This window comes from Oreochromis aureus, linkage group 7 (assembly GCF_013358895.1).
Source record: "Oreochromis aureus strain Israel breed Guangdong linkage group 7, ZZ_aureus, whole genome shotgun sequence".
NCBI lineage: Eukaryota > Metazoa > Chordata > Actinopteri > Cichliformes > Cichlidae > Oreochromis > Oreochromis aureus.
In genome coordinates this window covers 34,250,564-34,268,358 of record NC_052948.1, presented here as the reverse complement: position 1 = coordinate 34,268,358, position 17,795 = coordinate 34,250,564, and the positions used below count along the sequence as shown (strand labels likewise).

The following is a 17,795-nucleotide window of genomic DNA, read 5'->3' as shown; positions in this document are numbered from 1 at the left end:
TGCAGTGAAGTAGAAGCACAGTCTTAAAGTGAACATGATTTAATCCTCTTTGCTTTAATCTACGCACACTAACTGACATTTTTTTCTTCTCACTATCCCTTTCCACCTTCTCAGAGAGGCTCCAGCTACGGCTCCTTGATAACTGCCCATGGAAAATATCAGCTATTTGCAAAAACGGGCTATTTTAAGGTAAGGCTTAGCGAGTTCTGACATTTTCAACTCCTGCGCACTCCTTTCCCGCCCACACATGTGCACACTCGCAGAGAAAAACTGAAGAGAGGAGAGAGAAAGCGAGAGTGTGGGCGAATTTAGGTAGTTGGTTTTAATGTGAGCTGCAGAATGCGTCAATTTTCTTTCTCTCTCTCTCTCTCTCTGCCTTTTTGTGTGTGTGTGTGTGTGTGTGTGTGTGTCTTTGTTTCTACACTCCCGCCTGCAGTCTGGACATCAACTTGTTGCTGCTGTTAATTTGTCCGTTTCAGATTGAAGAGGTGTGAGGAAATGTGACAAAAAGAGGCTGCTGAATAACGAGATGGCGGGCTGTGCTCTTTTTTGGGTGAATGATGCAGGGTTTTTATATAAATGCTGATGTCAGGATACAGATTGAACATCTTGTTTATAATCAGGGTTATTGATACGCCTCTTGAAAGTCAGTACAGATCAAAGGTGATAAAATCTGACACCAGAAACCGCCAATAATTGCTGGACAAAGAGAACCTTTCTATTCAGCATTTTTCAGCTCTTAACTGTGCATTTCATTTGAATAAAAGTTAAAACTCCCACACAAACTGCCGGCCTTGCTTCGTAGTTGCTACAGCAGCATTTTTCTCCAGTCTGTCACATCTGTGGCTCTGAGGAATTCACTCCGTTTCCTTCATGTGCTGGTCATCACATTGGAAACAACAGACGCAAGTCTTCCTCTGCAGCACAGCTGCAGTCGACCCCACATGTACCTGTAGGCTACAGTGCTGTTCTCTCTCTCTGTGCTTAATACTGATTCCCTTTAATTTCATATGTTTTGTTTGTGCATCCAGATTTTTTTTTCTTCATATGATGAAAGCTTTTGTGTAAATCTGGCTTCACCGCTCGTCTTGTGTTGCACACAGGGGAACCTGGTGGCCATCAAGCACGTCAACAAGAAGAGGATAGAGCTGACAAGACAAGTTTTAATGGAGCTCAAGCATGTAAGTGTCCCAAAACGTATTCCTTTGCAGGAGATGTTTTATTATTGTGTGTCAAAGGGAATTACAGAAAGTGCAGCATGTGACTCTCAATTGTTATTTTTATATAAAAAAAAAAAAGAGACAAAAATGGAGAAGCCATCTGTGTGTCCGTTCTCTAATTATTGAGCACAGACAGCAAAGGCAATAATTAATAAACTGCAAAGAGAAAGGGGGATGCTTTCATGGGTTTCTAATTCCTTAATGAATAAAGTTTAAAATCCTATTAATCACTCATAAGTAAGCATGGCAGTAACTGGATTGGCTTGGGGCAACACTTCTGACCTACTAAGCCTGTGTTGTACAAGTGCGACAGGATTATTACTGTTCACAATCTGTATCGCTGCAGCTCTGTTTTCTTTCTAAAAAAGTGACTTTTAATTGACTCGCACAATTTTATATTTCCTGGCCTGGTTCTTTTTTTTCATCTCATTTTATTTGTTTTCTGTGTTCAGTGAATATAAAATATGAAAAAAAAAAAAAAATCTAAAAATATGTTATATTATTATTAGTACAACCCATCTGACCCAGTTTTACATGTAAGTACCATCAGAATCTAGAGGGATGTTTCATTTGCCTTCTTTTATGTGGAAGGATCAATATTCTTTGGCACTCAATCTAGTGAATGCCATTCTTCATAAAAGGCTTATAAATGAACGAGCTTTATCACTCCGAGGAAGAAACTGAGAATCATTGCTGTACTTTTAAGGTTTTTGCTTTCATAACTTTATGAAAATAAAATACTTTAATACATTCAAAGATTCAAATTTTCTAACTTGGTATTTATAAGTAAAACAGTAAATGATAAGATGGGCGTGTTGCTGCCAGAGAGTGGACCCGGATGCAGGATTTGGCAGATGGAATTAAACTCACAATCACAGCTGGCAAAGAAAAGACAAAAAAACAATGTACACATTATATTCAAAAGCTTGGGGATGGTTCCCAGAACTCAAAAAAACAAAGCAGGACGTGGACAAACTGACTGCAGACAACAGACTGATGGAAGCTCACACACCATGAGGGATATGCAGACAATGTACACACAGGAAGAGATAAGGGCGGACTGGACAGACTGGGTCTAACTATTGAGACATTGGAGGCAAAACTGAACATAATGCACATGAGACGAGGGACTAAAGTAAATACAAAAAATAGGAAGTAACAATCACTGAAAACTGGACTAAGACACACAAATTCAACATAGACAAAAAGGTCAACAAACATGGAGACGTGATTGAATAAAATGGAATTGAATTGAACTAATTGAACTATTGAACTAATTGAGTTCGGTGTAACGAGCCACCTTCTGAGTAAGTTCAGATTTTTCTCTGACGTTGTGATGTATAAAATTCATGTGCAAATTAAAAGAAATGAATTTTACTTCCTTTTGATTTCTTCATCGCTGTCTTTTAGCTTTCTTGGTTCAAGCTGAACTAAACAGCAAGGGAGTGAGCGAGCTTAGAGTTGCTAAGTAAAGGAAAGGAATGCACTGGATTGGGTATTGATGGGGTAGGCCTGACCTAAAGCACATCCCACTTTATCCTTCTGTTTCACTCTAACATCAACTGTAAATTATAAAAATGAACTTCATTATATTCATATATATTCATATTGACCCCAAAAGCTCATAAGGAAGGTGTTTACGAAGGTCATAGATCAAATGAAAGGTAGGGTCTTTTCCTATTGACTTCTGTACAACTGGACTTCTTTTGAAACCAGAGAAGTCGCCCCCTGCTGGCTGACCACTAGACGAAATGCATTGCCTTCACTTTTCAGACTCTACCTCGATCTTTTATACACGGTCTGCGGGTGAAACAGATTCTCGTCACTCTTGAGTTTTTCTTCTTTCTTTAAAAGGGGAAAACAAAATTGTATTTTGAGGTAAAATGCATCTCTGAGTGCTTCCAGTGGCATCTGTTTGAAGAGAGCTTTACACTGAGTGAGACCTTGGAGGACAGAAAAAAACCCCTTCATCTCAGCTAGTTGTATTCAACAGGTAATTTATTTGCTCACCAAAATGAAGCAACTGTTTAGATGAAAGACCTTCATAAACTCCACCTGCTTTATGAAAGGAGTTTTTTTTTAAAGTGGAACAATTTCAGCATATTAGTTTGGGGTATTTTTCTCTGGCTCTGTAGCTTATCTCGTGAAAGATAGGTTTGTGTTAGTGTTTACAAAGACCCACTGCAGGATGTTACGGCAAAGAGTTCAGATCCTTTAAACATGTATTTGAGTGCAGCTGCTGATGGAAAAGGTCTCCTCGGCTGGGTGATGTTTACGAGTGAGCGATAAGGAAGCTGGTTGAAGGGGGAAAAACATAAAATCTAGCAATTTATGTGGTTTGGTGATGGAAACACTGTGTGGCAAAGGGAAACCCGTAACTCGGAAATTGCACCGGTGGTAATGAAAAGTTGTGGAGAAAACTTGTGGCCATTTTTTCTCTTTTCTCCAGCTCGGATTCTTTTGGTGCTTTTTGGCCTTTTTTCTGTTGCTGTCCTTCAGAGGAGAGGAGAGTTCAGGCTTCCTGGACGCCTCTGTGGCCTCTCGGTCAGTCGGCAGGCACACGGGGGAGTGAGGCTTCTGTCTCAGCTGGCAGCTTCTCAGACGCCCCGGGGGCCTGATCGACTGTCAAACCTCAGCTCGTGAAAAAGCCGACCAGATGGGGGGAAGAGACAGGCCTGCCAGTGGAAACTTAACCACTTGTCTTCCAGCGCTCTCTCCTCCCCCCTCGCTTGTGTGCAGCGGGGGAAATTATATAGGCCAAAGGGTAGCCTAACATCCCCCGAGCCGTGAAACACGAGCAACTAACACCCTGGTTTTGATGTGAGAGCTTCTGTCACTCACCGAGGATGAATTTTCGAAGTTTTGGACTGGCTGCAGAAAGATACGCTGTCTTTGTTAGCACTCGTAGCCGTTTGTGTTTCTAGAAAAGAAAATTACTATTTTCTTCTTCCTTTTTATTTCCACTTCGCACATTCTCATAAAATGAAACGTTCCTGCTTAATCGCCACCAAAGGTTTCTGTTTTCATTCCTTTTTTCGAACATACAGAGTGATTCATGCTTTGGAAGACGCTTTGTGTCGTTAAAACCAGTGAGGGATTATTTTCCATGTAAAGCAGTTTTACACATTCAGCCTGTTCCAGTGTGATATTCCTGCTCGTACGTCCTCTCAACACCTCAACCTTATGTTAGTTTTTTCATCGCCCTGAGCACACTGGCTCATTCATAACCTCCAAGGGCAATTTATGCACACGCACATGTTTCACCTGGGTGCCCCGAGCAGGAATGCGTCTCAACACGTAGGAAAAGACACGGTGCCAGTTAGCCCACTGCAAATAGATTATTTTGATGAACTGCTGGCAGCGTTATTCTCAAAACTTTGTACATAAACGAGCCGTCAGTCCTCCCTCCTTCGTCCTCTGTTTCCATGGGGTTCGGGAATGTGATGTTTGGAAAGAGTTGCACTCACAGTTGCTGTGTGTTTGTGTGTGGTTATTTTCAGATGAGAGACGTTCAGTTCAACCATCTGACTCGCTTCATCGGGGCCTGCATCGACCCTCCTAACGTCTGCATCGTAACGGAGTACTGTCCCCGAGGGAGCCTGCAGGTAACCAATGATTTATCAACCCCTCTAAAGCTGAAGAGGGTCATCAAAATTCAAATTCAAATTCAAATTTTTATTTGTCACATACACAGTCATACACAGTACGATATGCAGTGAAATGCTTACACAACTGCTCGTGACCTAAGGAAAAAAGAAAGGGCTATGAATAAGACAGGAAATAAATATGAAAATTAAAAAGGGTAAATTTAACTAGGAAGGAATAAAATAAAATATATATATGAATTTGTTGAAAATAAAATAACTGTACAACACAAATTAGAATGAAGGGTAAATTTAGCTGGGAAGGAATAAGATAAAATATATATGAATTAAAGTTTAAAATAAAATAACTGTACAGCAAAATACACAATACACAGTATAGAAATATATAAGAATGTATGAAGAAATATAAATATATATACAATAACAGCAGCATTTTACAAGTATTAAATGGAAATGGAGAAATATAATGTCCAGTGTTGTGCAAACCACATTGTAGGTGTCTTGTGCAGTGCAAATATGCTTAAAGTGATTAAGTGTAAACAAAGTCCAGACTGTCCAGTGTGTGTGTGTAAGAACCATATATGTGGGTCCGTTCTATGTGGTGGTGTGATGATTGAGAGACCGTATCGCCTGCGGGAAGAAGCTCCTCCTCAGTCTCTCTGTGTTGGTCTTCAGGGAGCGGAATCGCTTTCCTGACCTCAACAGAGAGAACAGTCCGTTGTTGGGATGGCTGAGGTCCTTCACGATCTTCCTGGCCTTGGTCCAGCACCGCCTGCTGTAGATTGAGTGCAGGTCAGGGAGCTCAGGGAGGTCAGGGAGCTCGGAGCGGATGGTGCGCTCAGCTGATCGCACAACCCTCTGTAGAGCTCGTCTGTCCTGCATGGTGCTGTTCCCGAACCAGGTTAAGATGTTTCCCGTCAGGATGCTCTCTATGGTGCACGTGTAAAAGTTCCTGAGCACAGGCTATTTTAACCTTCAAATTTTAAATACAACCTCAGATGAACAACATATGGCATATTACACTTTTATTATTTATTTCACAAAAACTAAGCCAAAATGAAGATAAGTATATAAAAAAGAAATCAGTAGACTTTACGATTCATTAGCTTGTGGAACCACCTCTACCACCAGTAACTTGAAGTAATATGCACTTCATTGAGATTTGCAGGCATTTGTTTATGCAAAGCTTACAATACCTTTTTGGCCTGTTTCAATCAGGTTGAGGTCTGGACTTTAATTGGGCCATTGCAAGACCTATATTTTTTTCACTTTTTCGGCCATTCTGTTGTAGATTTGCTGCTGTGCTTGGGGTCATTGCCCTGTTCTATGACCCAGTTTAGGTCAGGTTTTATCTGTCGGGCAGAAGGCCTCACATTTGCCTCTATAATACTTTACTATTCAGAGTTCATGGCTGCAAGACAAGCCCAAATCATCACCGCTTATCTGTCCAAAGGTCATTGTTCAAGAAGTCTTGTAGTTTGTTCGGATGCAGCTTTGCAAGCCTAAACTGTGCCATGTTCTCTTTAGAGCAAAGGGGCTTTCTCCTGGAAACCCTTCCAAACAAGTCATGCTTATTTAGTCTTTTTCTAACTGTACTGTCATGAACGTTAACATTTAACATACTGAGGCCTTTAGATTTCACTCCTTGCAGTTTCTCTGAGCACTGCACAGTCTGTCCTTGGGTTGAATTTGCTGGGACGTCCATTCCCGGGAAGACTGGCAGCTGTCTTGAATATTTTCCACTTGTGAATAATCTTTCTCACTGTAGTATGATGGACTTCAAATTGTTTGGAAATCGCCTTATAAGCCTTCGTAGAATGATGGGCAGCAGCAACTGCTTCTCTAAAGCTGCTGATGCCGTCTTTCCTCTTGGTGTGTTAGCACACACCTGAATGCTCCAGACCAGTAAGCTGCCAAAACATCTGCTTTTTTACAGATGCTGATGATCAGTTTATCACATACATTTGATTAAAAGCACCTGGCTGCATCTTATCCTCTTAATTACTATGAAAGCAGTTTAGTTCTGTATTGTTGTTCATTTAAGGTTTTCTTACGTCCTAGTACGCAAATCCCTAGAATCAAAAGACAGTGTACTTTATTTGTGTACTCGATTTGCATAATTAACATCAAATGTAGCTATACAAATAATTTTCATAATGTATATTTCAGCCTTCATGTCAGCATTTTAAATTTTTCTGCACTAAACATTTGGCACGTCTGTGGCTGCTTCTTTTCAAGGTTACTATAGTTAACTAAAACTAAATCTAGATTTGAAAAAAAAATATTTTACTTATAGTCTTTTTTTAAAAAAAAACAAGTGAAATTTTGTGAACTTTGAAAGCTAATGTGAATGAAAAATCATCATTAATATGATGGATAAAGTATCATCATTTTTTATATTTGTTTGTTTGGTAAAAAATGTTATTACGACTTAATTGATGAGACATTGTTATTGTGAATTTGGATGTCTACAACACTGTGAGTCAACTGTTTTCAAAACGCTTTTTACTGTAATACCTGTACTGATTTTTCGTAAATCTTGCCTCTGACATATCCCACCCATACTAGAATGATTCAAAAACACTAAACCTAATACTAAAACTAATAAAAACTAAACTGAAACGTGAAACTCACTCTTGAAACAAATTGAAACTAAACTGAATTAAAAACAAAAAGTCAAAATGAGATAAAAAATACAAAACTAATTACAAGCTAATTACAAAACTGTAATAACTCTGCTTTTTGTGATAATAATAGCCCTAACTCACAGCCTACCCTTGAAAAGATGTGTCATTTGTGTTTTTACAGCTTTAGTAAAATGGTCAGAAGGTGAAATGGACAAACAACAGCTGAGACAGCAAATATCTGGTGTGTCTGTGCAGAGGTCCATTGCACACACCGTTTGAATCAGGTTGTGTGTTGCCAGATTGCACTGACAGATAGACAGAAGCTGTATTTAGTGTGTGGCTCGTGTGTCTAGACTGCAATTTATAGACAATCTGCATTTGCAGACGCAAACCCAGCGGGCCCTCATGTGTTACACAGAGCTTTCCACCACTATCACGAAGACACCAAAGAAGGAAATGTCTTCTGGAATAGTGGTGTTCATCCCTCCAGTAGAGTTCAAGCGACCTGGATAATCATGTGCCAAGGAGCACTGAAAGCTGTCCTGTCAGCTGATGTTTTACAGACTAAACAATTCATCCCATACAATTTAACAAGCAATGATAAAAATAACTGAACAGACGGTTGGGACCTTTCAAAGCCTAAAAGTGTTTTCTAAAAGTTGAACGCCACGAAGATGAAAACCTTCTGAGATTTTTTATTTTTGTTTTTTTCACATGACAACAGACAGACAGACAATGAGGACTCAAACAACAAATCTAACAAAAGCCAGCTGATGGATTTTTCCGTGAAGTACTGTTAGATTAAGCTGTATTCTTGGCAGTGTTTGTGTCTGTTGAGCTCTGCAAGACCAACTTAAATCACCTTATTTAGTCTGCAGCAAGATTACAATACTTACCAAGCTAACCATTAAAAGTCCACACATTCTTTTGTCCTTGTCCCAGGTTCAATATTTGCGATTTGTCTTTTTTGTTCCAATAAGAAATACATGATGCTTTAAACAAACTTGATCTTGGCCCGAGATGCTGGCACGCCAGAAGCTTCCTTAAAACGGACGGCTGGGAAATGACGAAAAACGGAGCCATGGACTTTTATCAGTCACACTTTAAAGAAAGTCTTCTGCGTAAAAGGCAGATATGTGTGACTGATGTGATGCTGCTGGATGTTGAAACAGAGGCCGGGAAGGACAAACTGTCAGCTCTGGAATTGTTTCTGCATTTAATCTTTAAATAAACTTTAAGACCATCTTGGCTGCTGATTATGGACGACCAGATTTCAGTAAATATCAGTAAAAAACAAAGAAAAAAGAAATTAGTGTTCCATGAAGTCATAGCAATAATAACTAAATGTGATAAATAATGAAAAGCTACTTTCGGCTGCTACTTTGTCACAAGGCGCTGACACAGAGTAGCTCCACATGTTTTGAATTTTGGCAGAGTTTCACACCGGATGCCCTTCCTGATCCAACCCCAGAGGGATTTGAGTCTTTGTCTGGAATCGAACCAGTTCAGTTGAATTCAGTTTTATTAATATAACGCCAAATCCCAGTTAACGCAAGGCACTTTATGTTGTAAGGTAAAGACCCTGCAGTGATACAGAGAAAGCATAGAAAACCCCAACAATCAGACAACTCCCTATGATTACGTTTTTTGGTGACAGTGGGAAGAAAAAACTCCGTTTTAAGAGGAAGAAACCTCCAACAGAACCAGGCTTGGGGAGGGGTGGCCATCTGGTGCAACCGGTTGGGGGTGAGACAAAGAAACCAAGACCTTTGGCTTACCATGTGATTATGTGAACCACTGTACTATGGAACCATTACATATAATAAATACATAAAAAATGTAGCAATAAATAAATGTGACAAATAAGTAGACAATATGTAGAAAATTAGGGTAATTAATACAGATAAATACAAAACAGTAAAAAATAATGAATAAAATAAGATGATTAAAGTAGATAAATAATTAAAAATAATTAACAGATAGATGGGTTTGGGTAAAATGCAAATAAAAATAGATAAATAAATTCATCTCTCATAAATGAGAATAGGGATGAATAATTTTTTTTTTTAAATTCACAGTTTACACTCTTAAAGTAAAGCTAAAGGGTGACACGTAAATGTTGATGTGTCTTTTTATTCAAAAAAAAAAAAAACACCTGAAATAAACATGCCCTGTACAGTTAAAAATAAACATGAGAAATTCAAAATGAAAATAAAATGGATTAATCAAAAAGCAAACACGGCAATGAATGAATAAAAATATCAATTTTTTATTTTATAAATATATAATTATTTTTGAATTGTACTTTTGGTGCATTCAGGGTCTGTTTTATTGGAACTTTTATTGACTTTATGCTTTAAAGATGAAGCGTAAAGTTGTAAAAGCAACTGCAGGGTCCCAGGAACACTTTACACAGATTAAGGGTTAATCAGGACTATATATATACACTGGGGCGTGATTAGGGATAAGACACAGATGCATGTAATCACAGGTGAAAACAATCAGACAACTAACCAACCAGAACACACCTACTAAGGCAGGAAAACTCACACTTAACATGATACAGAGACACAGGAATACTATACGGTGAATTAAAACAGAAGCTAAAAGCTCAGCAATATCATAAAAGTCACTAAAACAATAATAAAATCAAAACCAGGTTTAAAAAGCTCAAAAAAACCTAAAAGTCTAGAACCATAACTCAAACTTGGACTAGCTTTGGTTTACCTGTAATCTAATTTAGGCACAGATTAATTAATAACAACAACGACAAATGACTCTTAACTCATACCAAACACATGAGTGTTTCCAGACATACTTTAGCAGCAATGATAGAAAAAGAAAAAGTCTTTCTGGAGCATTTTGTACTTTTGTGTGAAAATTATAGATTTGCATGTTTGATTGGTAGGTTCTCACCTCAAGACAGACAGAAGATTATATATAAGGCATTTCTTATATCTGTAAAGGTCTTTGAGTTGTTCTTGCTTTTTATTCTTTCTTTATTTAAGGACATTTTAGAGAATGAGAGCATCAACCTGGACTGGATGTTCCGCTACTCTCTGATCAATGACATCGTGAAGGTACGTCGCTGTCAGACCGGGTGAACAGGCATTGATTTAAAAAGGCACACATGTTTTTGAAAGATTGTCCCTTTTTCTTAGTGTTGAAAAAAGAGGCTTTGTGCACTTTGGAGATGCACACAGAAAATGTCTGGGTTACCATGGTTTCTCATGGGCAGTTTTTCAGAGTCTAGACGGAGAGAGGGAGAGAGAAATGTGCACAAAAATGTATTTTTGGCACAGTGCAGTGCACGAAACTGGAGTAAATGTTTCCATCCTATAATGTAAAGCAGGAGAGAAACTCTGCAGAAGTTTTCCTTCCAGCTTAATCAAAACTAATCATGGACATGATTTAGAGGACTCCTTTTTAATCTGTCCCAACAAAGAGGCTTTTTGTCAGGGCGATACCGAACGACATGCACGACGAAGCCCTTCGGCTAAATTGCTCCACGCAGATAGCATCGTTTTGCAGGAGAAGAGGCGCTGGTAAAGCTCTGAGGCATGATTGACTCACCGTTTCCACAAAATATTCAACGCGAGTACTTCAGTACCCACCGTGCCTTTCTGTTTAACAGTAATTTTACAGAAATAACCCCCATGAAAGCGCCTGTCCTTGAAAAATGTTCTCTTCAGCATACGTTTGTCTGTCAGATCATATTATTTCCACATGTCTGAACATAAGATTTACTGTAAACATGGGGAAAGTAGCAGAAACAGACAGAAAACACCCTGTAATGCTTGTCCTTGCACTTCTCTGCACCAGGGTATGAACTATCTGCACAACAGCTACTTTGGCTGCCATGGAAATCTGAAGTCATCTAATTGCGTGGTGGACAGTCGATTCGTTTTGAAAATAACAGATTTCGGCTTGGTCAGCTTCCGCACGTCCAGTGAAAATGACGACTCGCACTCACTCTATGCAAGTAAGTTAATGCAGCAATGCTTATCCAGTCACATAGTTGAGAAGAAGAACATCAACTTTCTGCTAAAAGTTTTGGTTGTTCTGTTTTTATCTAGAGAAGCTCTGGACGGCTCCTGAGCTGCTCATATACGACCACCATCCTCCTCAGGGGACTCAGAAGGGTGATGTGTATAGTTTTGGCATCATACTGCAGGAAATAGCTCTGAGGAATGGACCTTTCTATGTGGAGGGCATGGACCTCAGCCCCAAAGGTAAACACAACAGTTTTTTTTAATGGGTCTTAAACAGGTCAGCTGACACCTGCAGCAACAAATGTCCAGTAAACTAAAACATTTGTTCTTGTAGTTTAATTCAGCTCATTTTCTTTGAGAAAGATTAAAAAAAAAATTAAAATACATTTGCAATGTCTTTGAAAGGTCAGAGCACCCTTTCGTGCAGCCATGTACACAAAGAACATGTGCTGACCAGATGTCAAGGCAGAAAAAAAACACAATGTGATGTTAAATCAGTCCAAGATATGAAAAAAATAGTCAACTCTAAATGAAGATGCGATCCAGAGATCGTGCAGAAATGGAAACTGAAGGCAAGCGGTCATGTGTGTTATGTCTCGAAGCAGCTTTAGCTGTGATACGTCTCCCTTAGGTCAACAATATGCAACGACATGATTTTCAGAGTTTATTTTATTATTATTGTGTCATTATTAAAATAATATGCCCAACTCTTACAGGGTAGCACCACTAACAGATAACCAGAGCCAGAGCCACAAGTATAAACAAATAAAACATAATAAACAGTTAAATGTATGAAGAAAAACAGCGCTACATCCAAAAGCCCATCTGTTCAATATTAATTATCGCAGCGCAGATATTGTGCTGTAATATCATCAATTATGATTGTCGGTGTTTTTTCAGCCAAAAGGTGTTTTAGCGTCACGGTTCTAACAGATCTTTGTGCCAGACTTGGCTGGTTTAGAAGCACCTGCTTCTGAAAGCTGCCATCATCAACACAGAGACCAGAGAGAGAGGATTTGGTTAACTGGGCCGCAAACAGTGTCCAAAGATCCCTGAAACATCCCTGTTTGTCAGTGGTCTGCATGTCTGCTGTATTCAGAATGTCTCTGAATCACTTTTTAGATTTCTTAGCCACGATGTAAAACATCACAGTGATAAAGATAGAAGTGGAAAATAACAAAACAGCCAAAGCCTATGATGCTTAAAATATAATTCCATGCAACTTTTCACTATCACCGATGGACCAGTGGGTTACTTCAATCATTTTGAACTGCATGTGTAAAATCACCACTTAAATCAGTTTACAAAATTTGGTGACTTTCTCAACATAAGGGTGGAAACACGTCTTCCTGTTACTTCTATCACAGCTTCATTAATGTGCACTTGAAAACAAGACAACATTAATTTTACAGAAAACAAGACTTTGTGAAATGGTACAATTGTCTCCCATCACACCCATTAAATGGTTGTGATTTGCTTATTCGTCCCCTGTTTTGACTGTTGATTGGCTCTTTAGGAGCAGCTGTCATTATAATTGTTCAGTCACACCAAAGCAAAAAAAAAAATAGGATGGCTATCTCTTTGGTCCTCCACCAATTGGAAGGTTGGTGGGAAACAATTTCCCAAGTATCCTTGGACAAGGCACTGAGCCCCCAGACAGTCTGAGCATGCAAGGGAGACCACTTGTGATTGGAAGGTGATTGCACAGGTTACCTGTTTTGAGGTGAGGCTAAACAATTTTATTTTGGTTGGACTGACTGCATTGCTCTCAACATGTTGCAATCAATCTGAATGAGTGCAACTCGTCTGCGAGGTGACTCTTTGCAGCAAGGGACTCAACTCAACTGGTTGTGTTCTGTTTACATAAATGCAAGGTTGCCAAGTATTTATGTAATTTTGCAGTTCAGTTGTAACCCTGCAGCAACTTTATGATGATAACAACAATAATAATAGTAATAAATATTATTTAAAAGCGCCTTTCAAGACACCCAAGGACACTTAACAATAGAATAAAACACATTATAGAAAAATGACAAAATGAAAAACAATAAAAACAAAAAAAGCACAAGATAAAATAAACAAACAATGGGTTCACAATGAATATGCAGATTTGAACAGATGGGTTTTGAGTTGGGATTTAAACTGGGGGAGAGAACCAATGTCTCTTATGTCCGAGGGTAGAGAGTTCCACAGCCTGGGAGCAGAGCAGCTGAAAACTCTGCTTCCCGTGGAATTCTTCTACAGAAGAAGAATTCATGTATTTTTGTTTTAAATCTGTGAGGTTCTGGCTGGAGTTTGAATGAAAGGAGTTATATAATACAATAGATTTTAAACAAGCTGTGATTTGTTTTCTGATTTATCTGAGTTAATTGCCGTATTATCACAAACAGACTACATATAATTTGCCACCTTCACCCCTTTCAGTTACAGACTCCATCTTATTGCCATATTATGGCCATTTTGGCACACGACAGTTGCTTTGCTTTTTGGTCATGCTGTGGTCTCCAACCACACTGGAAGTGAATCGCAGAGACATGAGGCAAAAGAAGGTGAAATAATATTTGATGATTTTGAGCGACTACAAGGAAAATAATTGCTGTCGACGTGAAGTGGGCAAGACTGAATGACCGGTAAGAGTCATGAATGCCCATGATTGACATCCGGCCTGGTAGTAAATACATTAGAGGGTTGCCTAGGCAACCAGAGCCTGGATTGTCCTTAAGCGAAAGGCCGTCAGCTTCAAAGCGATGCATGACGAGTGACTCGCTTCCATTGTGGACACAGCCTTCATGTCACATAATTATCTGATAGATTTGATGAGTGATGAAGATGTCTCCTCTCTAAGTATGTCTCTGTAAACTTTGCAGGAAACCTGTTTCCTCCATAGGTCTCAATAAAATCCTAAACTTGTGTCACATGACTTAATGCTACTCCAATCAGGATGAAGGAAAACACATATACAAGTGTTACCTCAGGACAGGTTTTTTAGAAAAAAGGTGACCCTACTTTTTAGCAGCAGCAAATCTGGAATGTGGGGCCTCCCTGCTGCTGCGGAGTCGGGGCAGTCTGCTTCTCCCCACCGCAGGGAAAAGGGTAACATCACCTGGGTCTGGGCGCAGTTTCCCCCTCCAGGGGCAAGGGTACCTAGACCCGGGGCTTAGAGTACGCTTGGGGAGTGTGATTGTGTGTACAGTGTCTCTCTATGTCTGTCTCCACGTTGGGTGAGTGTTGAGTAATTGTATATGAGAGCATGAGGGTGGGAATAGATGTTTGTATCTGTGTGTGCCTGTTTGTCTGTGTCTATATGTCAGGTTGGGTATCAGACGCCACCTCTCTGGGGACATCTCAGGCCCTCCAAGGTTTGGAGGCCCATCTCCCCCCACCACTTCCCCTGCCGGTGGCAGACGCCCTCAGACATCGGTGCGTTGGTGGTTCTTTGTGTCCGGGGTGGGCGCCCAGGTACCCACCGGCTCACTCCTTGGCGGCTGCTTATCGGGCCTGGAGCCTGGGGCTCGCTCGGGCCACTTCGGGGATGGGGTGCCCTTGGCCTCTCGGCCCGGGGCTCGGTCACTCAGGCACAGCTGGCTGCCGGCGGAGCTCACGGGCACGTCACTGCAACCCCCCCCGGCTTCTGCTCCGCGGCTGCTGAGTGACCCCTCATCTGGGACTCTCCTCAGCTCTTTCTGGGATAGTGGCGCGCTGCCCCTCTGTTGGTCTTCCTTGGTCTCTTGTGTTCTGGGGGCCTCTGGATGTCTGGAGTTTTGATCTCCTCCATACCTGCTTCATGCCCTGGAGGACGGGGCAGTGGCCCCCACACCCTCTAGCAGATCATTACATGAAGGAACCTTTTTAAAAACAAGCGCGTTCATGCTCACAGGTGCACACACGGGTGATCACACACACAAACTACACCCCCTTTTTGGCTCTTACCTCAAAGCACACTGTGCGCTGTCGATCTCACGTGCTGCACAATAATGTTTAATATTTAGTATTTACTGTCATATTCCCATATATCATTGTGATGTTGTTTATTACTCTCGTTTTCTTCTGCTTGCTTTCTTTTTTTTCTTTCTCAACAGGTGATCCAGGTGATCGATATATGTATTTTTGTCTGCTTATTCTGTTGGTTTTTGGTTTTTGCCCTTTTTCCCCGTCCCTCTTCTCAGCTGTTTTTCTTTCCCTCTTTCTTTCTCCCCTTTCTTTCCACCAGTCAAGTCTGTCCCGTATTCAGCAAGTGAAAATAAAATAAACAATAAAAGGTGAATCAAATGGACCATTACGGCAAGGCTGGGATGGTCCATTTGGTAAAGTAAATCCGTTGGGCATCTTTCTTCGCCTTTAGACAATAATTCTGATGGCAAAAGAACCAAACGGGACAGGTTAAAAAAAACAAAAGAAAAAAGAAAAAAAAAAAAGCAGCAGCAAAGTAAAAAAAAAAAAAAAAAGGAAAAAACTCAGACTACTGACCGTGTGAAAACTTTCATATGCTTGTGTGAAAATTATATATTTGTGTGCTTGATTGGCAGGTTGAGCTCCAAGACAGGCAGAAAATTATATATTTAGATGACACCATTTCAGACTGATCTTAAATCTTCATTATTATGGTTTGAAGTGAACTACTCACAGCTGACCCATTGGCTCTTCCTGCACACATACTGCCTATTGCGGTTTGACCAGTTTCCCTGGTTTCCCTCTTTTGCCTGCACCTCTGCTGCTTCTGCTTTAGTGACATCAGGAACAACATCTAGAGCAACTCCAGATCAACTTCTGCGCATCCAAAGTGGATGCATGAAACCCTCCTGGAGTGCCTCCTCTGTGCGATGGCTTTCATTAACCTTTTATTCACAGTCACGCTCTACACTGATCGTACAAGTGGCTCACGCTCATCTGTAACAGGCTGTGAGCAGTGAAAGCCAGCACCTGCTCTCTAGTGTTCAGATCTGTTGGAGCCAGTTGTGAAATTGTGATTTTGTGGTTTTAAAATAACAGTGGAGTCTTCAAATTACTCTTAGGGCTCTTTCGTGATGATAATACTAACACAAAAGAGCGGATGTGGAAGAATCGTTTGGGGAAGGATGTCTCTTACAGACTTTTATAATGACATGAATAATGGATAAAAGAGGGAAAAAATATCAGCAACTATAAAGAGTCAATCAGCACTGCTGAATAAATTAATGCTATACAACAGAAATAGCACATTAGCATAAGGATAACACAATAAAAGAAGCGGTGTACTAAAAATATTAATAAAAATGTACTCTGTTTTAGCTCACTGAGTATAGCATCCTGTCTTAATGGGAATATTTTCCATTTGCTACAATGGTGAATGCTCATATTAAACATGAACAAAGTTTTTAAAGCCTTACCTGATTTAAATTCGAGGTTGTGCTCTTGGGCATTTTCAGATTGCCTCCAACATGACTGATATTTTTAGATCGCTTTCTGGAAGTGACCTTCTGACCACTCACATCAACTTTATGCTTCGAATTAACCTGAATTTTATGTCGAGAATCTTCGATTCAGTTCAGTTCAATTTTATTTATACAACAGCTGCCTCGAGATACTTTTCGTCGTAAGGTAAAGACCCTACAATAATACAGAGAAAACTCAACAATCAGATGACCTCCTATGAGTAAGCACTTGGCGACAGTGGAAAGGAAAAACTCCCTTTTAACAGGAAGAAACCTCCAGCAGAACCAGGCTCAGGGAGGGACAGCCATCTGCCATGACCTGGTTTGAACAGGGAACTTCTGGTGGAGACATTTTAGCAGGAACAATATAAACTGTGTTTGTGTGTGCCGTAGCACGATGAGATGAGCTTTGCTTCCCTACGACTCCGTCCACTTCTTGAAAATAAAAATTGAGTTAAAGGATTGCACTTGGGACACACTGGAGGAGATCCAGCAGCAGGCTTGATTACACTCGTGTTGCAGACATGAACAGTTGTAGACCCGGCAGCTGAGTAATCATTCCTGTTTTAATTAAGTCCACATGGAGTCTGTCACCTTAGGCACATGCATAAATTCTCCGCAGACGAGTCTGTCCACACTTGAACCCAAGTGGACCCAAGTAGACTCGCTGATGTGGAAAGTATAATAAAGGCTTAGGGAACACAACAGGACGGCCAATGAGAAATCTGAAAATAGCAGCTGTGCTGAAAACGATCCAGAGGTGCGCAAGAAGATGATCTTGAATTGGATTCGCCAACTCCTGTTTTCAGAACTTTTTCATATCCCTGTGAGCTAAAAGACTTTAACCTGCTCCAAGCACTCGCTTTCTAACACTCTTTTTCCTACTTATGGCTCTGTATCATGTCATAGGGAGAGGATATTGTGAGTAGTGAAGCCATCC

The 17,795-nt window shown here is 40.2% G+C and overlaps 1 protein-coding gene across 1 annotated transcript in view; it reads left to right on the top strand.

Annotated features, from left to right (window-relative positions):
* The window catches only part of LOC116324894 (atrial natriuretic peptide receptor 2), an 86,374-nt gene that overhangs the window by 44,375 nt on the left and 24,204 nt on the right, over positions 1-17,795 (top strand). The window contains exons 9-14 of the mRNA XM_031745668.2: positions 115-189; positions 1,104-1,181; positions 4,721-4,825; positions 10,461-10,532; positions 11,275-11,434; positions 11,529-11,684. Of these exons, the coding sequence (XP_031601528.1) occupies positions 115-189; positions 1,104-1,181; positions 4,721-4,825; positions 10,461-10,532; positions 11,275-11,434; positions 11,529-11,684 (646 nt within the window). The remainder of the gene's footprint in view (positions 1-114; positions 190-1,103; positions 1,182-4,720; positions 4,826-10,460; positions 10,533-11,274; positions 11,435-11,528; positions 11,685-17,795) is intronic.